General features: G+C 40.8%; 1 protein-coding gene across 2 annotated transcripts in view; it reads left to right on the top strand.

The window, feature by feature from the left end:
- LOC124619352 (excitatory amino acid transporter) overlaps positions 1-27,663 on the top strand; it is a 288,224-nt gene that overhangs the window by 208,619 nt on the left and 51,942 nt on the right. For both annotated transcript variants that reach the window (XM_047145673.1, XM_047145674.1), the window contains exons 3-5: positions 62-269; positions 26,947-26,989; positions 27,370-27,557. In XM_047145673.1, the coding sequence (XP_047001629.1) occupies positions 62-269; positions 26,947-26,989; positions 27,370-27,557 (439 nt within the window). The remainder of the gene's footprint in view (positions 1-61; positions 270-26,946; positions 26,990-27,369; positions 27,558-27,663) is intronic.

Raw genomic sequence — 27,663 nt, 5'->3', positions numbered from 1 at the left:
CTAAGTATTTTTCCATTTAGAAAATGAAATAATTATGGCAACACAACTGTTCTTTTCATAGGTTCTGCAAGACTGAATGCCAGCATGAATGGGAAGATCGCAGCTCGTACGCTGCTGTACTTTGCACTGACATCTCTGCTGAATGCTATCTTGGGAACAGCACTTGTGCTAGCCATCCATCCAGGCAACCCAGCGACCAAGAGTGCACTGGGCGTGGGCACCGAAGATCGCCAGGCACACATTCTTGACAGCTTCCTGGACCTTGGCAGGTAAGATGTCTGCTCACAGCAGATGATTACCTCTGTGAACATGGTCAATGGAGGGTGCTTACAAGGGAACCTCCCCATTGCACCCCCCTCAGATTTAGTTATAAGTTGGCATAGTGGATAGGCCTTGAAAAACTTAACACAGATCAATCAAGAAAACAGGAAGAAGTTGTGTGGAACTATGAAAAAAATAAGCAAAGTGTACAAACTGAGTAGTCCATGTGCAAGATAGGCAACATCAAGGACAGTGTGAGCTCAGGAGTGCCATAGTCCTGTGGTTGGCGTGAGCAGATATGGACTGAGAGGTCCTTGGTTCAAGTCTTCCCTTGAGTGAAAAGTTTAATTTTTTATTTTCAGACACTTATTATCAGTCTGTCCGTCCGATACGAGGTAACTGCGCCGTAGTATGGGGACGCTACACCTAAACAAACATCGAAACACACGACGTCAGTCGACTACAACGCACGGAAGAGAGAGTATTCCTGATACCGAGGCTCCGTGGCTGGCAGTTGACTGTCCGCTACTTTGGACGATAGTGCATTAAATACGTTAGATGTATTCTAATAAAAATATGAATCCAGCAAATATAGCTCGCGACTTCAATAACAAGGTCAATGAATATTTTCTGAACTGTAAGGAATCTGTTGACCTACGACCTTGTGATCAAATTTTTTCGGTTCCCATTGGAGAGGCACACCCTTTCGTCTACTAATCGCACGGTTTTGCGGTCCAGTCGCAAAACACACACTAAACTTATTACAGTGATTAGAGATGTCAATGAACGAACGGACCGATCATACATTTGCGAAAATAAGGACAGTAAACTTTTCACTCAAGGGAAGACTTGAACCAAGGACCTCTCGTTCCGCAGCTGCTGCTCACTCTAACCACAGGACCACGACGCCCTTTTTTTGATGTTGCCTTTCTTGCGCATGGACTACTCAGTTTGTATATTTTGCTTATTTTTTTCATAGTTACACACAACTTCTTCCTGTTTACCCGATTGATTTGTGTTCAGCTTTTCAAGGCCTATCGACTGTGCCAACTTATAACTAAATCTGAGGGGGGTGCGATGGGGAGGTTCCCTTGTTAGTACCATTACTTATTCCTCTTTGTTTGGTTTCACTTGAAAGAATCGTAAATGAAATGAACCAAAGATGCTAACAGTTGATTCACCTCATGTTCAACTAATTGTAGCAGACTGTAGCAGACTGTCATCAAAGCCAGTGCACCATTCTGCATAAGGTTATTGGCTTCTGAGTGGGAGAAAAATCACTACCAGGTTGTCACAAGGTTTGATACTGGTTTTACTGTTCGCTCACTTGCTCACTCAATCATTCACTAATACATTTATTCATTCATTGTTTTCTAAATCCCATCAAAAAAGAGAACTTTCCAGGATGCATAACAAGTATTCATTAAAAAATAAATGAATCATACAAACACATCTTTATACTGCATTAACAACAATCTATCAGTACACTTCTTAATGCTACTCATGCTTATGACAGTTAAATGTAATCAAATAAATTAGAATGAAATCTGCTATACTGAAATAAAATGCTGCTGTTTGTTTTCTATTGCTAGCTTAACATTTGCTTGATTGCACTGGCATTTTCCAAAGAATGTTATTACCTGCATCTGTAAATACAGTGCCCTATTTATAGTACGTTACTATTTGTCATGCAGCATTGCAACAAACACTGCTACTTGCTATGTAGCTAACTGAACTTTCCTATCCTTGAATGTAGATATTCAGAGAATTTGTAAAAAGAGTGATTAATGAGTATATTTTCAATTATTTTTACTAGTTAGGATTCCCAGTTTCTTGTATTATGTTATATGTGATCTTGTTGCATATCGTTGCATCAAAATATATAACTCCAGTGTAAATACTAGACATGGAACCAAAAATTCAATGTATAGATTATTTCTGTGCCTCTTACGTGATTGTGTTGATCACAGTGCAACTCAAATTGATTTTTATAGTTAGCAACAAAACTATTAAATAGTAAATATGTTGAGAATTAGTACAAGTATTCAAAGACCCTTAAAAATGATTTGAAGGTGCATAAGCATTAGTTTGGGGAGAGGTATAAATTTTTGTAGCTTCCGATATTTACACAGAATTCTCACTGCTCACCCCTGTTGCATAAAAACTTTATTTACTTTAGGTGCACTGTTGCAGGAGATAAATCCATAAGGAAACAGGGAATAATAATATGCAAAAGAAGCTAACAATCTTGTCTTTTCACATGAAACAGATTCACAATTGCAAATATGGACAACCTTCAGCTATATAATGGAATGACAACATTGAAAATTTATGGTGGACTGGGACTCAAACCCAAATTTCCTGCTTGTGATGGGTGGTTGCCTTGACTCCTTTGGCTATCTACACACACTTCATGGCCAGACCCAAACTTCCATAGGTAATCTTATAGGTGTGTACAACCTGCAAAAATGGCTCTGAGCACTATGGGACTTAACTGCTTGGGTCATCACTCCCCTAGAACTTAGAACTACTTAAACCTAACTAACCTAAGGACATACACACATCCATGCCCGAGGCAGGATTCGAACCTGCGACCGCAGCAGTCACGTGGTTCCAGACTGTAGCACCTAGAACCGCTCGGCCACTCTGGCCGGCGTACAACATGCACTAATTATTTATATGTACCCTGGGTGTAGGCAGATGGAAATTTTTAATGTTGTCATCATTCAACTACACAAGCCAAGGTTGCCCATATTCACAATTGCGAATATGTTTTGTGTGTTTCATAGCAGCTATAGTCAGCACAGTGTCTGTTCCTTTGGACATGAATGCACTGCAGCAACGTATCTTGTCTTTATGTCAACATAATTATGGGCACAACAAGCTGAATTGAATTTTTTACTGGTTTACCTGTGAGGTACATCCAATGCTATTTTCTAAAAAAAAAAGTTTGAGGGTACTCCGACATGGGATATAATTCAGCGTAAATTAGTTATAAATGAAGCATAGGATACCACCCGTCTGCTTTTAGCCATGACATCATCAACACGTCGAACTAAAAAAAAAAAAAAAAAAGAAGAAGAAGGTATCGGACTCTTCAGTTGACTTTACTACAGCTCAAATGAAGCAGGCGATGTCGAGTAAGACACAAACATACAAGAGAATGTGGTATCGAACACTTCAGTTTACATCACCTCAAATGAAGCATGCGATTTGAGCGTACGCATATCCGTTTAGCACTACATGCCCACTATTAACAGGCAAGGGCACTACATGACTGGCGAACTGGCTGGCAGCGATTCAGTTGTCGAGAATGGTTGCCGCAGCTTCGAAATGCTTGAAACAGTCAATGACACTGATTTTCCCACCAAAAACTGCACTGGTATCATTCATATTGCAATTACCAGCCCAAAAAAATGAATTAAAAATTTAGGTCCGTTAAATAAATCTTTGGCACTCTTCCAAGTTCTCAACATTGTAAAAAAATTACTTTGTCGATGAAAAAGTTTAGGCGTATGCATCCCCCAGCGTTCCCCCATAAAAACAGCACTGGGTATATCTCTTTTGACATGTTACCAAACTAGACCCTAACAATGTGACATAGGGTGTTTCATTTATAATATGACTATTAATGTCTACTTCATGTGCTGACAAGACATTTTTGCTTGACTGGAATAAGGTAATGTGATTTTTTTGTGAGATTAAGACTTCAACTGTTTCCTGTAAATGGCTTGTAATGTTCACTTTTTATATGAGTTGTGTATTTTAAAGCTGAGTTAGGATCCTTAGTTACTATGCTTGACAACTTTTTAACCTCCCATTAAAGCCATTGAAAAATTATTTATTTAGCTTAAAAACAATAGTGGACCCAGTACTGATCTGTTACTTTGTTCTCCCATTCTGAGGTTATTTGTTAATGAGACCCTCTACTTTCTGATATGAAGGAAAGAGTCTGCTGTGCAACAAGGATGACCATTAATGCTGTAGCACTCTGGTTTCCCTGTAAAAATTTTTGGATTCACACAGTCAAAGGCTTTGGCAAGATCATTAACCATACTAACAAGTTATATTCTCTTTTTAGCTCTGGCATCTCTTCTTTTACGAGGTCCTTTATTGAATTCTCAGTGGAGAATCCTTTGAAAAAGCCAAACTGAGCCTGGTTTAAAAGTTGTTCTCACTTCTATGAGTCAGTATTTTATCATAGACCAATTTCCCAAAATTTTTGAAAAGAATGGAAGCAGTGAAGTAAGTTTGTAACACTATCAGTGCGACCCACGCGACTTTGTTGAGCACATTATGAACATACCTGTCAGAAATTTCAACAAAAAATCAGCCTGGCAACTGATCTAGTGCCTGAAGGTAAGCAGACCACACCCAAGAGTGTGGAAGGTGTTGCCTAACCCTCACACACTAGAGCAGTCAACAGGTTGAAACGGTGTTGAAATTTCTGACAGGTACATTTGTAAAGTACTAAATAGAGTTGATAGAGTGGCACCAAGAGTGATGTCGAACTGCGGCAGCAGACAGAGACCATTTGCCATTTTATTCATGCACATGTTAATGTGGACAGGAGGGTGGAAAACAGGAGAGTTGAAAAAGTATCCTTTACTGTTTCTGGATCATGTTCAAATGTCATTGAATCATTTTGAATGGTCCCTTGTGATTCCAACCTATATACAAGAGCAAAAATTGGGGTTGTGCTTCAATCCACACATTTAATGGGGATGCAGCCCCAGAATGTCCTTAAAAAGGGTTGAACATCAGAGAGTGTCAGCAGTGTCAAAGGATGTCCAGAACATCTTCCTGCATTGAAATGTACCGCAAGCTGCTGTTTTCAGGTGTAAAATGGATGGGAATCAATGTCCCAGGAAAAGGGGTGTTTTCATTGACACCTTTTACACCACCCACTGAGAGCTTTTCATGTAGATTCTAAGTGGCAGTGTGCCTGAAATGTTTTCCTTGGCCACCTATAAGAAAACCGAGTGGTTTCAGTGCTAGGTGTCATGGTTCTGACCACCATCACAGATATGTCAAAAGAAGGGGTGAAGTGTAGGTAAGAGCGACTGCGATGACCTCATGATGCGACATGTCAATGATGTTGGGCAAAATTGTGTGAAATTTGTTGCCAATAACAAACTATTATGTCACCTAATAGCTCATATGAACTTCTGAGCTGTGGCCTTTATTACACCTATGGACACCTACTTGTTTGAATTTTCACCAAGCGCGAGGGTGATGTTGCAGGGCGCTATGTTTTTGCACCAATACAGAGGAAAGCTGTAGGCACCTTTGAGCCAAATTTCAAACTTATGCATGACAATTGGAGGCAAATATAAGGTTTCAAAAAATGGGCCTTTAAATTTGTTGCACAGTGTAGTTATTTCTGGTGACACTAATGTAAGCTTTCTGTAAAGTGTTTTCTTCAGTGTAAAATTAAAGCACATGCTTTCTTCTCTGCTTCAGCTTGCATCTACCCATCACACAGTAAACAGTCACACTTTCACAGGTATATTTGCAATAAAAACCCCAAATAGAGCAATTTCTACCATTAAAACATTTGTATCTGGCACATCTGCCTGTGACTTAATTTTCAAGATGTACTCCCCAGATGTCCAAGAAAGAAAGCTCAACTGAATGCATAGAGAGACTTTAGGCACATCAAGGTATCTGAACTTACAATGGAGATCTGAAAGCAGTTTGGGAAATGGCTTCCAGTCCATTCCCAGACATAAACAACAAACTTCATGGACTTATAAGCAAAATTACTTGAAAATATGACATACAAGTATGCGCTCACTGAAAGACTGCAAAAGTGAGAAGGAAATCTGTTCCTTGGCTAATGGATGAACTGAAACATCTCATAAAACTCAGAAATACTGCACATCAGGTATGTCCTACCCCTGAAAAATAATACTTTTTTCATGCAGAAGAGTGTAACGCTTCACAGGGCACATGGTTTCAGTGAGTTATAAATTTAGGATGTTTCGCCAAAGAAAATGTTCCCTCAAAAACTAACTACACAGTTATCACAACTGGTATGAAAACTACATTGAATAATAAACCTTGGCAAAATACAGTATGAATAATAATTTAGCAGTTTTAAATATTCATGGTATCTGAATTGAACAAGAAACAGAAAAAAGTATTTGAAGAGTGGAATTATAACAAGTGGAGTTATAACACTGCACTATATTTCACACTATCCCACTCAATGAACTAAAGCAGTACTTCACTTTGACAACCACAGCTGAACTGTAAACTAAACAGACTTATTGACTGACAGTAGGACATTGGCTGTCACCTTAAAAGTGCATGGAAATGAATGCTTGATGCCTAGAGGCAACAGGGAAATAACTGAGTCATCCACTATTTAACAAAATCAACATTGCCACTGATGTTCTTCTGTCACAAACTTCAACATAATCTCAAGCAACATATGAAAGTTCTGTGACTTCATGTGGTCTACCTGACATAATGTGGCCAATGAAATAAAGTACAAAATGAAATAATCTACAGAAACCTGCTGAATCATGACAATGAAGGAAGTTGTTGAAAACTTGGGAGTGAATAAGACCTACTGATAATTTAACAGGGATAAATGATAGTAGCCATGAAAAATTCTGTTTTAAGAATGTTGCTGGCAGTAACATCAAAAATCTGTGTGAATCAGATCAGTATCTGCTGGACACAGTGACAATGTAGACCAAATTATAAAGCTCATTGAAACTTCCTGGCAGATTAAAACTGTGTGCCGGACCGAGATTTGAACTCGGGACCTTTGCCTTTCTCGGGCAAGTGCTCTACCAACTGAGCTACCCAAGCATGACTCACACCCCGTCCTCACAGCTTTACTTCTGCCAGTACCTCGTCTCCTACCTTCCAAACTTAACAGAAGCTCTCCTGCAAAACTTGCAGAACCAGCAGTGCTGGTACTTACAATAGGCCAAAACTTATGCCACATAATTAATGTATAAAGAAAAGATTGTAGGACCTAATACTGAAACCAAGGGTATGTCTGAAGCAAACTGTCTCCATTGTGACTGTGTTCTCAACATGATACGCTGTATGCTGATGACCTCTAGTTATAGCTAAGTGTTAAGCCAATCAACTTGAAGTCAGTTCTCAAGGAAGGAAGGTAGATTGGGTTTAATGTCCCGCTGATATCGAGGTCATCAGAGATGGAGCACAAGATCGGATTGTATTAGGGACAGGGAAGGAAATTGGCTGTGCCCTTTCACAGTCATCCCAGCATTCACCTAGAGTGATTTAGGAAAATTACAGAAAACCTAAATCCGGATGTCTGGATGTGGATTGAACTGGCCTCCTCCCTAAGATGAGTCCAGAGTGCTAACTGCTGTGCCTCATCACTTGGTGACAGTTATCAAGAATTTCAATGCTGACCTAGGCAAAGACTATAGGCTTAAAGCCCATCAACCAAAAAACCACAAGAGGTACTTGTTAGCTATTCTGTTCTCATATGTGAAAATATCGAGAATCTGTACAATCTTTAATCCTAAATGAGATGAATACAATTTCCTCACCAAAGAGCCTTAGAGTAACACTAGATCATTCCACGTGGGAAAACTATATCTAAAAACAAAGATGATGTGACTTACCAGACGAAAGCACTGGCATGTCGATAGACACACAAACAAACATAAACATACACACAAAATTCAAGCTTTCGCAACCAACAGTTGCTTCATCAGGAAAGAGGGAAGGAGAGGGAAAGACAAAAGGATGTGGGTTTTAAGGGAGAGGGTAAGGAGTCATTCCAATCCCGGGAGCGGAAAGACTTAACTTAAGGGGAAAAAACACACACACACACACACACACACACACACACACACACACACACACACACACACACACACACACACACAAACAAACATATATCCATCCACACATACACAGACACAAGCAGACATTTGTAAAGGCAAAGTGCTTGGGCAGAGATGTCAGTCGAGGCGGAAGTACAGAGGCAAAGATGTTTTTGAATGACAAGTGAGGTATGAGCGGCGGCAACTTGAAATTAGCGAAGGTTGAGGCCTGGTGGGTAACGGGAAGAGAGGATATATTGAAGGGCAAGTTCCCATCTCCGGAGTTCTGACAGGTTGGTGTTAGTGCGAAGTATCCAGATAACCCGGACGGTGTAACACTGTGCCAAGATGTGCTGGCTGTGCACCAAGGCATGTTTAGCCACAGGGTGATCCTCATTACCAACAAACACTGTCTGCCTGTGTCCATTCATGTGATTGGACAGTTTGTTGCTGGTCATTCCCACATAGAAAGCTCCACAGTGTAGGCAGGTCAGTTGGTAAATCACGTGGGTGCTTTCACACATGGCTCTGCCTTTGTCGTGTACACCTTCCGGGTTACAGGACTGGAGTAGATGGTGGTGGGAGGGTGCATGGGACAGGTTTTACGTTGGGGGTGGTTACAAGGGTAGGAGCCAGAGGGTAGGGAAGGTGGTTTTGGCGATTTCGTAGGGATGAACCAAGAGGTTACGAAGGTTAGGTGGATGGTGGAAAGACACTCTTGGTGGAGTGGGGAGGATTTCATGAAGGATAGATCTCATTTCGGGGCAGGATTTGAGGAAGTCGTATCCCTGCTGGAGAGCCACATTCAGAGTCTGATCCAGTCCCAGAAAGTATCCTGTCACAAATGGGGCACTTTTGGGGTCCTTCTGTGAGAAGTTCTGGGTTTGAGGGGATGAGGAAGTGGCTCTGGTTATTTGCTTCTGTACCAGGTTGGGAGGGTTGTTGCGGGATGCGAAAGCTGTTTTCAGGTTGTTGGTGTAATGGTTCAGGGATTCCGGACTGGAGCAGATTCGTTTGCCATGAAGACCTAGGTTCTAGGGAAGGGACTGTTTGAAATGAAATGTGTGGCAGCTGTCATAATGGAGGTACTGTTGCTTGTTGGTGGGTTTGATGTGGACTGACGTGTGAAGCTGGCCATTATACAGATGGAGGTCAACGTCAAGAAAAGTGGCATGGGATTTGGAGTAGGACCTGGTGAATCTGATGGAACCAAAGGAGTTGAGGTTGGAGAGGAAATTCTGGAGTTCTTCTTCGCTGTGAGTCCAGATCATGATGTCATCAATAAATCTGTACCAAACTGTGGGTTGGCAGACCTGGGTAACCAAGAAGGCTTCCTCTAAGTGACCCATAAATAGGTTGTCATACGAGGGGGCCATCCTGGTACCCATGGCTGTTCCCTTTAATTGTTGGTATGTCTGGCCTTCGAAAGTGAGGACACTGTGAGTCAGGATGAATCTGGCTAAGGTAATGAGGAAAGAGGTTTTAGGCAGGGTGGCAGGTGATTGGTGTGAAAGGAAGTGCTCCATTGCAGCGAGGCCCTGGACATGTGGAATATTTGTGTATAAGGAAGTGGCATCAATGGTTACCACAATACCCTAATTCAGTAGTTAACCTTTCCTCCAAACCTCTCTCCCAATCCGAAACCTCTGTCCACTCCAAAGGCCTCACCTTCAGCCCTACTCCCAGATTCAACCAAACAGCCCTCGTCAAAGATTTACTGTCCTACACTCGTACTCTCTGCTGGAAATATCACTTTGCCATGAAGAAAAATGATCCTAATCCTACTCCTAATGATCCAACTCCCCAAGACACTATTCAAATTGAACCCTGCCTGGAACAGTTCCGTCCTCCGTCACAGTGGGACCCACCTCCTCTTCCTCAAAATCACCCTCTCCAAACCTTCCAGGAATTTCTCACTTCCAGCCTTGGCTCTCAATCCTTCTTAAAAAACCTTAATCCTACTCCCAACATCACCACTGCTGAAGCCCAGGCTATCCATGATCTGAAGGCTGACCGATCCATCGTCATTCTTCTAGCGGATAAGGGTTCCACGACCATGGTACTTGATCGTCGGGAGTATGTGGCTGAGGGACTGCGTCAGCTTTCAGACAACACTACATACAAAGTTTGCCAAGGTAATCCCATTACTGATGTCCAGGTGGAGCTTCAAGGAATCCTCAGAATTTTAGACCCCCTACAAAACCTTTCACCTGACTCCATCAACCTCCTGACCCCACCGACACCCCACACCCCTACCTTCTACCTACTTCCTAAAATTCACAAACCCAATCATCCCAGCCACCCCATTGTAGCTGGTTACCAAGCCCCCACAGAACGTGTGTCTGCCTACGTAGATCAACACCTTCAACCCATTACATGCAGTCTCCCATCCTTCACAAAGACACCAACCACTTTCTCGAACACCTGGAATCCTTACCCAACCTGTTACCCCCAGAAACCGTCCCTGTAACCATTGATGCCACTTCCTTATACACAAATATTCCACACGTCCAGGGCCTCGCTGCGATGGAGCACCTCCTTTCACGCCGATCACCTGCCACCCTACTTACAACCTCTTTCCTCATTACCTTAGCCAGCTTCATCCTGACTCACAACTTCTTCACTTTCGAAGGCCACACATACCAACAATTAAAGGGAACAGCCATGGGTACCAGGATGGCCCCCTCATACGCCAACCTATTTATGGGTCACTTAGAGGAAGTCTTCTTGGTTACCAAGGCCTGCCAACCCAAAGTTTGGTACAGGTTTATTGATGACATCTTCATGATCTGAACTCACAGTGAAGAACAACTCCAGAATTTCCTCTCCAACCTCAACTCCTTTGGTTCCATCAGATTCACCAGGTCCTACTCCAAATCCCATGCCACTTTCCTTGACGTTGACCTCCATCTGTCCTACGGCCAGCTTCACACATCCGTCCACATCAAACCAACCAACAAGCAACAGTACCTCCATTATGACAGCTGCCACCCATTCCATATCAAACGGTCCCTTCCCTACAGCCTACGCCTTCATGGCAAATGAATCTGCTCCAGTCCTGAATCCATGAACCATTACAGCAACAACCTGAAAACAGCTTTTGCATCCTGCAACTACCCTCCCGACCTAGTACAGAAGCAAATAACCAGAGCCACTTCCTCATCCCCTCTAACCCAGAACCTCTCACGGAAGAACCCCAGAAGTGCTCCACTTGTGACAGGATACTTTCCGGGACTGGATCAGACTCTGAATGTGGCTCTCCAGCAGGGATACGACTTCCTCAAATCCTGCCCTTAAATGAGATCCATCCTTCATGAAATCCTCCCCACTCCACCAAGAGTGTCTTTCCACCGTCCACCTAACCTTCGTAACCTCTTGGTTCATCCCTATGAAATCCCCAAACCACCTTCCCTACCCTCTGGCTCCTACCCTTGTAACCGCCCCCAGTGTAAAATCTGTCTCATGCACCCTCCCACCACCACCTACTCCAGTCCTGTAACCCGGAAGGTGTACACGATCAAAGGCAGAGCCACGTTGAAAGCACCCACGTGATTTACCAACTGACCTGCCTACACTGTGATGCTTTCTATGTGGGAATGACCAGCAACAAACTGTCCATTCACATGAATGGACACAGGCAGACAGTGTTTGTTGGGAATTAGGATCACCCTGTGGCTAAACATGCCTTGGTATACGGCCAGCACATCTTGGCACAGTGTTACACCGTCCGGGTTATCTGGATACTTCCCACCTGTCAGAACTCCGGAGATGGGAACTTGCCCTTCAATATATCCTCTCTTCCCGTTACCCACCAGGCCTCAACCTTCGCTAATTTCAAGTTGCCGCCGCTCATACCTCACCTGTCATTCAACAACATCTTTGCCTCTGTACTTCCGCCTCGACTGACATCTCTGCCCAAACACTTTGCCTTTACAAATGTCGGGGTGTGTGTGTGTGTGTGTGTGTGTGTGTGTGTGTGTGGGCGCGCGCGCGCGCGTGCGAAAGACACACAAACATACACACAAAATTCAAGCTTTCGCAACAAGCTGTTGCCTCATCAGGAAAGACTTACCTTAGGGGGGGAAAAAAAAGGACGGGTTTACACTCACACTCGCACACACAGACATATCCATCCACACATATACAGACACAAGCAGACATATTTAAAGACCAATATGTCTGCTTGTGTCTGTATATGTGTGGATGGATATGTGTGTGTGTGTGTGTGTGTGTGTGTGTGTGTGTGTGTGTGTGTGTGTGTGTGTGTGTGTGTGTGTGTGCGAGTGTGAGTGTATACCCGTCCTTTTTTTCCCCCTAAGGTAAGTCATTCCGCTCCCGGGATTGGAATGACTCCTTACCCTCTCCCTTAAAACCCACATCCTTTCGTCTTTCCCTCTCCTTCGCTTTTTCCTGATGAGGCAACAGTTTGTTGCGAAAGCTTGAATTTTGTGTGTATGTTTGTGTTTGTTTGTGTGTCTTTTGACCTGCCAGCGCTTTCGTTTGGTAAGTCACATCATCTTTGTTTTTTGATAAATTTTTCCCACGTGGATTGTTTCCCTCTACTATAACAACTCTTTCCTGTTAATCTGTACTTGCATAGAAACTTGCTTTCTCATTGTCAATTACAGTAGTGTTTTCTGGTCTTTCTTCCGAAAGTTCACAGCACTCGAACTGGTGATCAACTTCTGCATATGATGTGTGTGTTATGTTTCTCACCGAGCGAGGTGGCGCAGTGGTTAGCACACTGGACTTGCATTCGGGAGGACGACGGTTCAATCCCGTCTCCGGCCATCCTGATTTAGGTTTTCCGTGATTTCCCTAAATCGCTTCTGGCAAATGCCGGGATGGTTCCTTTGAAAGGGCACGGCCGATTTCCTTCCCCATCCTTCCCTAACACGAGATTGCGCTCCGTCTCTAATGACCTCGTTGTCGACTGGACGTTAAACACTAATATCCTCCTCCTCCTCCTCCTGTTACGTTTCTACTTGTTGATCATATTTCACTATATTATGCATAACTCTTCTGCTATATGCGAACAAGTGCAGAGATTTCCATACACTCTGTCCCTACTACTGCCTCATCAAATTTTACAAAACAACATTCATTCTGTCCTGCTGCATCAACAACTGCTTTCTCAAAGTACTTTTTAGTGGCAGAGACCTGTCTGTGGAATGATTACCCTCTTATATAAGAAAACTAAAAATTCTTTCTAGTTTCAATAGACAGTTAATGAGGTATACCCTAAGCCAACAATAATGGCTTTATGTGTCTTTTATTCCATTAGAACTAAGTGCTTTTCTTTCCAAATAGTTGTTTATTTTCTGAAGTCATTAGCTGTCACAGTCTCACTAAATTCCTTTTAGAACTCACTATGTCAGGAGATATCAATTTTGTACATCTATAAAAAAAAACTTTGTTTAAAATTATAACATAAAATGGGCAGATACAAAAATCTGCTTACAAAGTGACAGCAGGAGAAAACATGCATAAAAGATAAGGATATGTGCAGAATGGTTGCTCGGAAAGGATGATGGTAAAGGAGTGGAAATGTATAGGAAATGGGGAAAGTTATAGTAAAGCCACCCAAACGTTGGATCAAGGAGACTGGATGGAATGTGAAGGAAAAGACTGGTTGTTGGTGTCTGCACTGGATGAGATTTGCTAATATCAGAGCATAATGGTGGAAGATAGGGCAATAAGCAAGACACAGATTACTGAAAAAAATATCATTAAAGTGTCAATAAAAGAGGAAAGCTAAGTGCATTATACATGGACAAATGATGGGGACAGAGAAAAATGGACAAAACAAAAAATTAAAGACATAGAAAACAATAGTGAGTGAAAAAAAGGAATAGTTGAAACTTACTGGCACACAGTTGTAATCCACCAGGAAGTTTCATATCAGTGCACACTCCACTACAAAGTGAAAATTAATTCTGGAAAAGGAAGAGTTACTGAAAAGAAATGCTGAGACCACAGAAATTAATGTAAATATTGGTTGGCTGGCTTGGTGGAGAGAGCCAAGCACATGTAAGAGCCAGTTCCCATCAGCAAAGTTCTGAGAAACTGGTGTCAGGAGAGAGATTCAGATCTCATATGTGATGAAAGGTCATCACTGTCATGTTGCAGAGGATGCTCTGCAACAAAACGCTATTCTAGGTGTACATCTACCCCTCAAAGGTAGAGCAGTTCTTCATAACACAGAATGGACCTGGCCTCATTTCATGGCATGATTTTAGAAAGGCACAGCTTTGATGAAGTACTTGATTAATAGATTCAAGACCAGGATAGTAACAAGTGACAAGAGGTGCACTCCTAAGTTGTTTTTTGGAGGGATCAGTAGTACTAGGACTGGATGTTATTATTCAGAAAATCTGTTTTTGAGCTAGGCTGATGGGATAACTGTATACAGTAAAGGATAAGATGAGAATGCTCTGAGGCTGCTATAAAGTCTGCATCTCAATAAATATGCTCTTTTCAAATGTCAAAGCTGTATTGAAATATGAAAAGCATAGCAACTGTCAAAATGTTGTGTGTGTTGTCTGTAGGTTTAACAGAAAGTTTAACTGCCCTTGGTGAGGATTCAGTTAACATTGAGGAAAGTGGCTTGAGATTTGGAATAGGACCATGAAAAATTTAAATAGTAGAGTGGATTTAGATTTTCCAAAAAATTTTAATGGGTCATAGATTCACTATCAGTCCATATGGCAAAACTGTCATTAATGTATCTCAACAAAACCAGGGGCTGATGGCTTAAGAGTTCTAGGCAAGCCTCCTCCAAGTTACCCATGAAAAGGTTGGCCAAGGAGGGAACCATCCTAGTTCCCCTGGCCATACCCCTGACCTGTTTTTATATTTGTTTGTATTTCCTAGATCATCTGAGAGCTGTGCCCTTCCCACTACCACCACAGACCTTACTTTTCACAACTGATGCCACTTCCCTCTACACCAACATTCCACATGTGCATGGTTTATCTACTGCTGAACATTACCTCAACCAACACCCACCTGATTCCACTGTTGACCTTAATCAACTTTACACTTACAAACTACTACTTTGTCTGTAGGTGCATCTACACTCCTGGAAATTGAAATAAGAACACCGTGAATTCATTGTCCCAGGAAGGGGAAACTTTATTGACACATTCCTGGGGTCAGATACATCACATGATCACACTGACAGAACCACAGGCACATAGACACAGGCAACAGAGCATGCACAATGTCGGCACTAGTACAGTGTATATCCACCTTTCGCAGCAATGCAGGCTGCTATTCTCCCATGGAGACGATCGTAGAGATGCTGGATGTAGTCCTGTGGAATGGCTTGCCATGCCATTTCCACCTGGCGCCTCAGTTGGACCAGCGTTCGTGCTGGACGTGCAGACCACGTGAGACGACGCTTCATCCAGTCCCAAACATGCTCAATGGGGGACAGATCCGGAGATCTTGCTGGCCAGGGTAGTTGACTTACACCTTCTAGAGCACGTTGGGTGGCACGGGATACATGCGGACGTGCATTGTCCTGTTGGAACAGCAAGTTCCCTTGCTGGTCTAGGAATGGTAGAACGATGGGTTCGATGACGGCTTGGCTGTACCGTGCACTATTCAGTGTCCCCTCGACGATCACCAGTGGTATACGGCCAGTGTAGGAGATCGCTCCCCACACCATGATGCTGGGTGTTGGCCCTGTGTGCCTCGGTCGTATGCAGTCCTGATTGTGGCGCTCACCTGCATGGCGCCAAACACGCATACGACCATCATTGGCACCAAGGCAGAAGCGACTCTCATCGCTGAAGACGACATGTCTCCATTCGTCCCTCCATTCACGCCTGTCGCGACACCACTGGAGGTGGGCTGCACGATGTTGGGGCATGAGCGGAAGACGGCCTAACGGTGTGCGGGACCGTAGCCCAGCTTCATGGAGACGGTTGCGAATGGTCCTCGCCGATACCCCAGGAGCAACAGTGTCCCTAATTTGCTGGGAAGTGGCGGTGCGGTCCCCTACGGCACTGCGTAGGATCCTACGGTCTTGGCGTGCATTCGTGCGTCGCTGCGGTCCGGTCCCAGGTCGACGGGCACGTGCAGCTTCCGCCGACCACTGGCGACAACATCGATGTACTGTGGAGACCTCACACCCCACGTGTTGAGCAATTCGGCGGTACGTCCACCCGGCCTCCCGCATGCCCACTATACGCCCTCGCTCAAAGTCCGTCAACTGCACATACGGTTCACATCCACGCTGTCGCGGCATGCTACCAGTGTTAAAGACTGCGATGGAGCTCCGTATGCTACGGCAAACTGGCTGACACTGACGTCAGCGGTGCACAAATGCTGCACAGCTAGCGCCATTCGACGGCCAACACCGCGGTTCCTGGTGTGTCCGCTGTGCCGTGCGTGTGATCGTTGCTTGTACAGCCCTCTCGCAGTGTCCGGAGCAAGTATGGTGGGTCTGACACACCGGTGTCAATGTGTTCTTTTTTCCATTTCCAGGAGTGTATATAAATAGATCAGGGGTATGGCCATGGGAACCACGATGGCTCCTTCCTTGACCAACCTTTTCATGGGTCACTCTGAGGGGCTTGCCTCTGTTTCAAAGCCATCAGCCCAGGTTTGGTTTAGATACACTGATGACAGGTTTGCCACATATAATCATGGTGAGGGTGTGATCTGTTGAAATTTTTGTAATCCCTAAATCCATTCTCCAGATTAAATTTCACATGGTCCTTTTCCAAATTTCATGCCACTTTCCTTGATGTTAACACTCTGCCATCCAGGGACACCACAGTGGTGGTGTGCGCGAAATAGCAGTCAACAGCCAGCGAAACCACAGTGGTGTCGTGAGCATAGTATCGCGCAGTGGCCGGCACCAGCACTTTAGTATCTTTTGCATTCTGTTGGTGCTTTGTTTACATAACAATAAGTTACACACATCAACAAGTTTTTTGTTTTTATAAATACTTGTGCCCTTTCATCGTGGCAGACGAAAAAGACGATACGATTATTTACAATGAATGCGCGGAGCAAAACTTGGAGGTTGCCACTACATCATATACGTCTCATCATGATCTGGTTGACAGACATTCCGGTCACATAAGGCAACACCAACTAATAGGCCTATGTATTTCTGAAATGAAGAAACTGCCTTGCACATTCCAAAAACAAAAAAAAGAACAACAAACTTAATGTGCAAGTCTTGTGGAGTTGCATTACATCTTGGAGACTGTCTTGCTGCATGTCATATGAAAGATAAATACTAAGTACCAAAGACAATGCAAATAAACAAATATATGAAACAAACAAATTTTGTATTTAGTTATGTATGTATATCTTCATAATTTCATGAAAGTAGGGGAAGAAAGTTGAGAACTTTTGAAAACTAATGATGAGATTAGTAAAACATAACAATTCATAATATCCCAATAATGTCAAGAATGGCTGCCGACAAGCCAAGTAATTCGAATTAGCGCTGCTGGTGCCAAGAAAATAAATTTTTATGAGACATGCGGATGGCAAAGTATTAATTGCATTCTCACCAAGGGTCAGTGACACTTCCTGTTTACATTAAAACTACTAACAACAGCACCACTTACATTTTGACAGTTGCTATACTTTTCGTGTGAAAGGTTTCCTCCCATACAAAATGTCCTAGTCAGGCCCTAAGCATCTTCTGCACTCATTTCACTACCCTATGGCTCCTACCTCTGTGACCATTGCCACAGTACAACTTGCCCTATGCACCATCATACCACCAACTATACCAGTTCTGTGCCTGGCAAAATAAATACTATCACTCAGAGACCCATCTGTGAAATGACACATGTCAAGTACCAGATGTAAATGGTGTTGGATCTTCTGCATTCATATGACCACCATTAATTTATCATTTAGGATGAATGTACATAGACAGAGGGTGTATACTGTAAACACACAGTGTCCTGTTGCAGAACATGCTCTACATGAGTCATGACCTCAGTGCCCGTTTCACCACACATGAGGTGTGAATTTAACTCCTGATGTCAGTTTCTCAGAGCTTTGCAGATTGGAACTGGCATTGCAATGTGTGCTTGGTTCTCACTGCCCATCTGGTTTAAATTTACATTAATTTCTATGGTCTCAGCATTTCTTTTCAATAACTGTTTATTCTCTTTGCTTACTTTAATTTTCTAGGTCTTTCGTTTTCCAGCCTGCCTATTTTTACCTGCCTGCACTAGGGATGGGGAAAACTAAATGGTTAAAATGGCTATTGGTATTTTAGTTCTGAATACCTGGTACTTTTCAGTATTTATTTGGTCTCAGTTATAGCAGGTTTTTTCCACTTTTTTCCCCTAATAACCAGGTAATAAAAGTAGCATATCAATTTACCACAGCAGTGCTAAAACATTTGGTTTTCAAATAAAACTTATTTTAAAAATAAAAATAAAACATTTTATTTATAAAATTTTAATTGCTTTGAAATACTGGGATATTATAGAAACTGTAAAAAGGAGTCAGTACTGTTTTAATAACAACACCTGCAATTCGAAACTAGCAAGAAACACATCATAAGGATCTGTACAGCATTTCAGGGAGAGTAATTTATCTATAGCCATGCAATGTGACCTATAATATGTTAAGCACATACGTGCACTATGCAAGACTTGTCCCCACCTGGTCTACATGGTACACTCTTGTCGTCACCATCAGACATCAGTTCTATCGTAATATGGCTTGGTCCCTAGTCTGGAAGCATTTTATAAAGTGTGGTAGCAGTGAAGTACTACACTCCATTCACATTAAAAGATTAAAAATAAGAGGAGGCACAACAAATATGCAACATCACATAATGAGAAAACATCAACTATGTTCCTTAGCAGAGAAGGTAAATTTGATGGCATATCTATAATTTGACGCATCTTCATAGCTGAGGTCATTAATACATGCTAGTGGGGTGGTGCTCAACTCACAGATAAGCTATTTCAATTCCTTATGGTGAATAAAAGTTTCACTGCAAGTATTTGGCTTGCAAGGGGAGGAGTAGAGATTGCATAAAGTTGTTTTCTTTTTTAATTTAGTGACTTTTGGGGGTGTGCTCATCCAGCCATTTCAAGAATGGAATGTTATTTAGGATGATAGGAATGTAATGACAACACAAAACCCAGTCCCAAAGCAGAGAGATTTTCCATTCCGGCTGGGAGGCGAACCTGGCCCTCTTCGTTAGCAATCTACCACACTGACCGCAACTACTGAGGTGGACACTATGTAATTAATCTTATGAGTGAAAGTAGGCTAAAAGACCAGTTCCTAAATCTGTTATGTAGTTTCAACCTGTTTCCACACATACACACACCCACAAGAATAACAAATAATACAGTCAGTCTTATTGATAATATATTTTCAAATGTAGGATGCACAGAAGTTGAATTAATAAATACTGATTTGTATATCTAAAAACAAAGATGATGTGACTTACCAAACGAAAGTGCTGGCAGGTCGATAGACACACCAACAAACACAAACATACACACAAAATTCAAGCTTTCACAACCAATGGTTGCTTCGTCAGGAAAGAGGGAAGGAGAGGGAAAGACGAAAGGATGTGGGTTTTAAGGGAGAGTGTAAGGAGTCATTCCAATCCCGGGAGCGGAAAGACTTATCTTAGGGGGGGAAAAAGGACAGGTATACACTCGCGCGCACACACACACACACACACACACACACACACACACACACACACACACATATCCATCCGCACATACACAGACACAAGCAGACATTTGTAAAGGCAAAGAGTTTGGGCAGATTTGGGATTGTCAGACCACAATGCTCTTGTCCTCAAAATTCCTTCAAGGCCACTGAAAGAGGAAAAAAAATCATGTATAAAAGAAATTTTTCTACAGAAAGCTGTGTAGAAGTCATAAATATGCTAACTAATGAGGCTTGGGCAGAAGTACTATCCCTAACAAATACAAATGATGCATATAACACATTTTCTTCCATTTTCATGGGATATTTTGAAATGTGTTTTCCAAAAAAGCTGTCAAAAATCAGGTCACATGGCAATACAAAGCCAAGTTCTTGGATCACAGCTGGCATCAAAACTTCCTGTGGAAGTTTTGATGCCCACAATTCATAGAATATGTCAGGAATTACAAGAGGGTATACAGAAAAGTAATTGCTACAGCAAAATTCATGAGTAATGATAGTTTTATAAGACAGTCTGAAAACAAATCAAAAGCCGTATGGGGTATTGTGAAGACTGAAACAGGGAAGAGTTGTAAAAACCAGGACATTAGCCTCAAAAATTTAAAAAATGTCAATATTAATAAACAAGATTTGCCAAATTATATTAACAATTATTTCATAAAGGCAACAACTTCATTAAGCTTAAAATTTACAAACAAAGAAAAACCTGAATATCCAAAAACAGCTTGTAGGATGAGGGTAGAGCCAACAAATGAGGGTGAAGTGTTGAAAGTGATACAAAGCCTGAAACCCAAAATGTCAGCTGGCATAGATGAGGTGCCTGTGTCAATCATAACAAGGACACCACCACAAATCACAAAGCCCTTTACACACATAACCAATTTATCATTCAGTGAAGGAGCTTTCCAGAAAGGCTGAAAAATTCAAAAGTGAAGCCATTATTTAAACATGGCGACAAGTATAAGGTAAAAAACTATTGCCCAATATCTCTCCTCCCAGCATTTTCAAAAATATTAGAAAAACCGATGAAGCACCGAATCAACAAATATCTAAATGACCATAATTTACTAAACAGAAATTAGCATGGCTTCCAAGCACGTAAAAATACCAAAAGAGCAGTAATGTGCTACACTGAATAAATAATCAAAAATCTAGAAAAAGATTATAGTGTAGTAGGAGTAAATTTAGACCTCTCCAAAACTTTTGACACTGTGAACCAGGACATTCTTTTAGAAAAATTGGAAGCGTGGAGTATACATGGGATAGGAAAAGAATGGTTTGAATCATACCTAATAAACAGAACACAGGTAATAGGACTGACATCAACTTACTCCAACCACAAAATAAATTCAGTATCAGAGGCAAAAAAATGTAGAATTAGGAGTACCACAAGACAGCATCCTAGGGCCCATATTGTTTCTTGTCTATATAAATGATTTTCACACCTCAGATGATGCAGCCAAAGCAATAATATTTGCAGATGATACTAGTGTGATAATAATTGCACCAAAGCAATTGCTACCAACAACTGTTGATAAAGTACTAAATTACATCCACTCTTGGTTCAATGCAAACAGGTTGAGATCGAATGTAAATAAAACAAATAATATGCAGTTTGGGAAAAGATGTCAAAATGTAAATCTTGATCTGGTGTGGGGTGACAAAAGCCTTAGACAGAGTGACATCCACAAAATTGCTGGAGATTCATGTGGATGAAAACTTAAATGTTAATTACCACGTAATAAAACTTGCACAGAAACTTAATTCTGCCTATTTTGCCCTCAGAATTACTGCAAATGTTTGTACCTCACAGGGTGCCACAATGGCATATTTCGGCTGTTTTCAATCTCTTGCCACATAGGGAATAATATTTTGGGGTTCCACAACAGGGTGCCTAAAACAAATTTTTTTGTTGCAGAAGAGGGCCATCCGAATAATAACTCACAGCCATCCACAGACACACTGCAAACCCATATTCAAAAAGCTTAGAATACTTACTATACCATCATTATACATATACAAATGTGTATTGTATGTCAGGACCCACATTGCACTTTTTCAGACAAATGCCGACTTTCATAGCTACAATACCCGTAATAGTGCAGCACTCCATACTCAGCGAACAAAAAGAACGAATACACAAAGGCATGTGAGCCATATCGGTGCAAAACTGTACAACGCACTGCCAGTCAACATCAGGCAGTTCGAAGATGATAACAAAATTAAAACAGAATTTAAAAAATTTCTAGTAGAACAATGTTTTTATTCTGTAAATGACTATGTAGGTCAATAAATTTTTTTCTGATGATATTTATAAAGGCAAAATGGAAAATACGTATCTGTACCTAATCATTCATTACATTACATACTTAAAGGACAGCTGTTGTGTGATGTAAATATACACTTAAGCAGTGTTGTGTATATAAGGACTTGCCGTTCAGGGAGGACAAATCTAAAGCCTTATGAAAAACATACTATGCATTTGAAATAACAAGCAGGGATGTATATAGGCTGTATTAATTTCATTGTATTATTATTAACTTCATTGTATTATTTTGTTTTGAACTTTGTTATGTATATATTGTTTGTGTCCCATTCCTTTGAAATGGCTTACATGTACCCTTGACAACATCCATACAATATTTATTGTCAACGGATAGAGAAATAAAATAAATAAAGTTCATGATCACCAGTCCTTGCATCAATATACTTGATCAAATTCCAAAGCTCTTCACAGTGTCTCTGAGTTCAGATATAAATTTCCTACAGACTGAAAAGCTTGTGTCCACAAATAAACACTGTTTTAGAAAGCATCACCCATCTGCAACTCAGCTTGCTCTTTTCTCATATGATATACTATGAAATATGTATGAAGAGCAACAGGCAGATTCCACATTCCTAGGTTTCCAAAGGTAGTAAAGGAGTTTTGCTATTTGGGGAGCAAAATAACTGATGATGGTCGAAGTAGTGAGGATATAAAATGTAGACTGGCAATGGGAAGGAAAGCATTTCTGAAGAAGAGAAATTTGTTAACATCGAGTATAGATTTAAATGTCAGGAAGTCATTTCTGAAAGTATTTGTATGGAGTGTAGCCATGTATGGAAGTGAAACATGGACAATAAGTATTTTGGACAAGAAGAGAATAGAATCTTTCGAAATGTGGTGTTACAGAAGAATGCTGAAGATTAGATGGGTAGATCTCATAACTAATGAGGAAGTGTTGAATAGGATTGGGGAGAAGAGAAGTTTGTGGCACAGCTTGACTAGAAGAAGGGATCGGTTGGTAGGACATGTTCTGAGGCGTCAAGGGATCACCAATTTAGTATTGGAGGGCAGTGTGGAGGGTAAAAATCGTAGGGGGAGACCAAGAGACGAATACACTAAGCAGATTCATAAGGATGTAGGTTGCAGTAGATACTGGGAGATGAAGAGGCTTGCACAGGATAGGGTAGCATGGAGAGCTGCATCAAACCAGTCTCAGGACTGAAGACCACAACAACGACAACAACAACAACAACAACAGGTTTCCAAAAAGCATTCAACACAATACACCACTGCAGACTGTTAATGAAGGTTTGAGCATATGGAAAAGATTCCAAGATTTGTGAGTGGCTCAAAGAATTCTTAAGTAAGAGTACCCGGTACATTGTACTCAATGGCAAGTGTTCATCAGAGACAAGAGTATTGTCAGGAGTGCCCCAGAGAAGTGGAACCACTTTTATTTTTCCATATACGTGCAGGATCTGGTGGACAGGATGGACAGCAATTTGCAGTTGTTTGCTGATGATGCCATGGTGTAAGAGAAAGTGTCAAAGATGAGTGACTGTAGAGTGATGTAAGGTGACTTAACCAAAATTTCAAGTTGGTCTGATGAATAGCAGATAGCTCTAAATATACAAAAAAGTAAGTTAAGACAGAAGAGTAGGAAAACAAACCCATAATGTTCAGACGCAACGTAATAGTGACCTACTTGACACAGTTACGTCAGTTAAATATCTGGGCATAACGTTGCAGAATGATATCAAATGGAACAAGCATGTGAGGACTGCAGTAGGGAAGGCAAATGGTCAACTTTGGTTTATTGGGAGAATTACAGGAAAGTCTGGTTCATCTGTAAAGGAGACCACATATGGGATACTGGTGTGACCTATTCTTGACTACAGCTTGAGCGTTTGGGTCCAATACCAGGTCAGATTTAACAAAGGTATCAAAATAATTCATAGGAGGGCAGCTAGATTTGTTACCAGTAGGTTCTAACAACACAGTGTGTTACAGAGATGCTTGAGGAACAAAAATGAGAATCCCTGGAGGAAAGGCAACATTCCTTTTGAGGAATGCTATTGAGAAAATTTAGAGAAGTGACATATGAAGCTGACTGCAGAACGATCCTACCAACATACATTTTGTGTAAGGACCATGAAGATAAGATATGAGAAATTTGGCTAATACAGGAGGGGGAGAGTGGGGGGGGGGGGGGCTGTGGCATGTAGTTGGTCTTTTTCCCTCATTCTATTTGCAGTGGGAACAGGAAAGAAAATGACTAGTAATTGTGGTATGTTGGCAGCAGATTTCACTCTCTCCCTTCCTTTTATCCACAAAAACACAAACACCCCATTACACTATAAAGACACATATCACTGTCATCTGCATGACACAGATACATACTTAACACATCATAACAGATCAGAGGAAGGCAATGCAAACAACCTCTACTAGGACACTGCCATGAGCGGTAATGCAAAAGGTTCCAGTATCTGCTCCCCTACACTCATATCCTGAGTATGGGACAATTTATCACTACCTATAATTTGATGTGCTATAAACTTGGGACAATAACTGAGCCCTTAATTTTGTGGTTCCTTCAGGATGAAAAATTGATACCATCCAAAAGTGACAATGCAGGAAAATCACCAGCTTGTGACCTGCTCTTGCAGCCACCACACCCACCTACTTCACATTTGCCATCTATGCTGGAGACACCAAGACTGATTTCTGCCACAGCCTCAACACCACATTGATTGAGATCATTAGAATTTTTCAATCTTTGTATGAAGTCTATGTTTATTACTAGAAGTCATAGCATAAAAAAACAAAGATTGGTTATTTCATAATACAGTTATTTTAAGCAGTTTTAACAGTCAGATTCAACTGCAGATGATCAGGACTGACATAATCAAAAACCAATTGTTTCAGTGATAACTACTGTCCCTTGCCTCTACTCACTTGTGTACGATGTGTAAAAAACATAGCTTGTTGCTCTTATAGACTCTTGCACCATGTTTTTCAGTAATCTTTGCCTTGCTTGGCACCCTATCTTCCACTTTCTCAAATCTTGTTCAGTGCAAACACAATTAATCAATCTTCCTTCTAATCCCATTCACTGAGTTTCCCATGACCTGTGGTTCTCGAAAAATTTTTCATAACCCTCCCCATTTCCTAAACCTTGCCAGCCCTTTTCCTTAATCTCTCTTCCCACAGTAGCACTCTCAATTAGAATAGAACACCCAGTGCAATACCAACTGATAGTTACTATCTAAATTCAACTAGTTTTCATGAAACAAATGTTATCCCTATAATAAAGGGTTTATCTGACCATGATGGTCCAATTGCTGCAATAAAACTTCCCTATTGATCACATTTACCTAAAAAAAGGAGAGAATCTCACAGAATGGTAAGATCTAACTCAGTTACTCTGTTGATCAATTTGTCATAAACTGTCTTGTCTTAAAGTCCAAAGACACAGTTACTTGTTTTGACTTAATCACTAGACTTTTAACAAATGTACCATCCTAGTGGAAAACAATAAGTAAGGTAAAATGTCGGATGTCCTTCACATTTATGAGAAACTGGAGCAAAAATCTCTTGTACTGATCTGCTAAAACATTTATGCACATTTGGTAGAGAGTAATTTCAAACCTGGGGATATAGAAATCTGTATGTCAGGGTATTTTACTTATTTTTATGCATGTATGTTGTAAGGTGTCACCTCTTTGTTAGATTCATTGTATGCAAAGTTTCTGGAACATGATACGATACATACAAATTTAAAGGAGAAATTTTATCAACAATGATTTTATTTCACAAGAGAAACCATGAAACATTTTGTGGCCCTTGCCTATCAAATAGGGACACAACTTTTGTCTCCATTAATAGCCACAGCCATGGCTTATGCTGAGTTACAGGATAACAGTACATTTATCATTAAATGAATTATGTAAAAGACATCAGATGGTCAACTGGTAAGTAAATGAAAAAGAATTTATTGCAAGAATATAGGGCTATATTTATAAATTACTTTCTTCACTACACACAGATAAAACCATATTCATTTGAAAAGTCACATATAACTGTAGGATGGAGGTGGTATTGAGAAAATCATGTACTTTAAAATAATTTTTCGCCCAAGGAAGGAAGGGCAGGAGTTAACATTCCAATGTCATTGCAGATAGAGCCCAGTTTGGACAAGGATGGTAGAGATAATTGGCTGCGGCCATCTCAAAGGAACCAAACTGGTATTTGGTGTAGTAATTTATGAAAACTGTGAAAAAACTTGAATCAACTTAGAAGGGCACAAATTTAAAGTTCACTTCAACTGATACTAGTTTACATTACTTCCTGTTTACGTGCACCCACAATTTGGTGTTGTCATTCCTGTGCTACCTCAACCAGTAAAATCAGTATTTGAGATCAGTTCCTGTAGTTACACTAATTTGACAAAGCCCACACCATGTAAACAATTACACAAAAGATAAATGAAGTAGTGAATTATGCTGTTTTCACAAAATTTAATCATTTATGTTTTCATACAAACTGTACGATCCCACCTCCAAGCAGTCTGTGCTCTACTACTTTGCTATTTCCATAGACTGAAGGAGGGGAGGAGAAAATATGAGAAATGATGCTCTACCTCCCATATGTAGTTTTACCAATGATGGAATGGCATGCCAAGATAACACACACCTAAATGTTTCACATAACTGAAAATTAAATTGCTTAATTAAGTAATACGCTCATAATGCTATACACTGCTACATAATTAACATAACTTGCAATAAAAAGCTAAGGTTAAAATCAGAAAGGCAATCCTCCATCATTCACTTGTCACAGTAATATCTTCTTAAAGTTTCATAGAGAAAATATAATATGTCTATTTTAAAGTAAAGTCTTGTTTTTATGCAGAAACGTCTTCCCAGACAACTTGTTCCAAGCAGCTTTCCAACAGGTAAGGATATGCTTATTTCTAATATGAATTTCCTCCTCCATTATATGATGATTATTTACAACTATTATTTTGTGTTCAGTTACAGAAAATAGCTTAAATTATATTCATGGTAGATATGAAAAATGGATAAGAAAATGATACAGAAGTTTATGTTATCCAAAAGAAAGAGGTGGTGGTGTTTAGTTCAATGGTTTTGAAAACTGAAAATTTTTCTATACATTCTTCATACTATAATACAAATGATTTGTATGACTCTTCTGAATTTATATGTAAACTACCTTTAATAACAATAGATAGAAAATATGCAATTAGGATGTCATACTATTTTCATCACCAGAACATTTTTGGTATTTTTTTGGTTTGTGTTGGATGTTTTGTAGGCTCATACAGTGTACACACCGAAGATTAGTGCTCCACCTTATAATGGGTCAATAAATGGTACGGGAGCTGTGCTTATGGCTTCAGCAGCTGCTGCGGGAGCAGATACTGCAGGAGGAGGTAATGGAGAAGAGGCACTTGAGGAGACAGTTGTAACACACACAGAGTTGGTGAGGACTATAAAGTATAGGTAAGCTAAGAATCACTATTTAAAAATACAGCATCTTTTTGTACAATATGCATATTAAAAAATTTATTCCATTGTGGTGAGAGATGTAATGGTGGTGGTAATAAAC

Source organism: Schistocerca americana, chromosome 6 (genome assembly GCF_021461395.2).
Source record: "Schistocerca americana isolate TAMUIC-IGC-003095 chromosome 6, iqSchAmer2.1, whole genome shotgun sequence".
NCBI lineage: Eukaryota > Metazoa > Arthropoda > Insecta > Orthoptera > Acrididae > Schistocerca > Schistocerca americana.
Note: the sequence above shows the minus strand (reverse complement) of the source record. Positions and strands in the feature narration are given on the sequence as shown.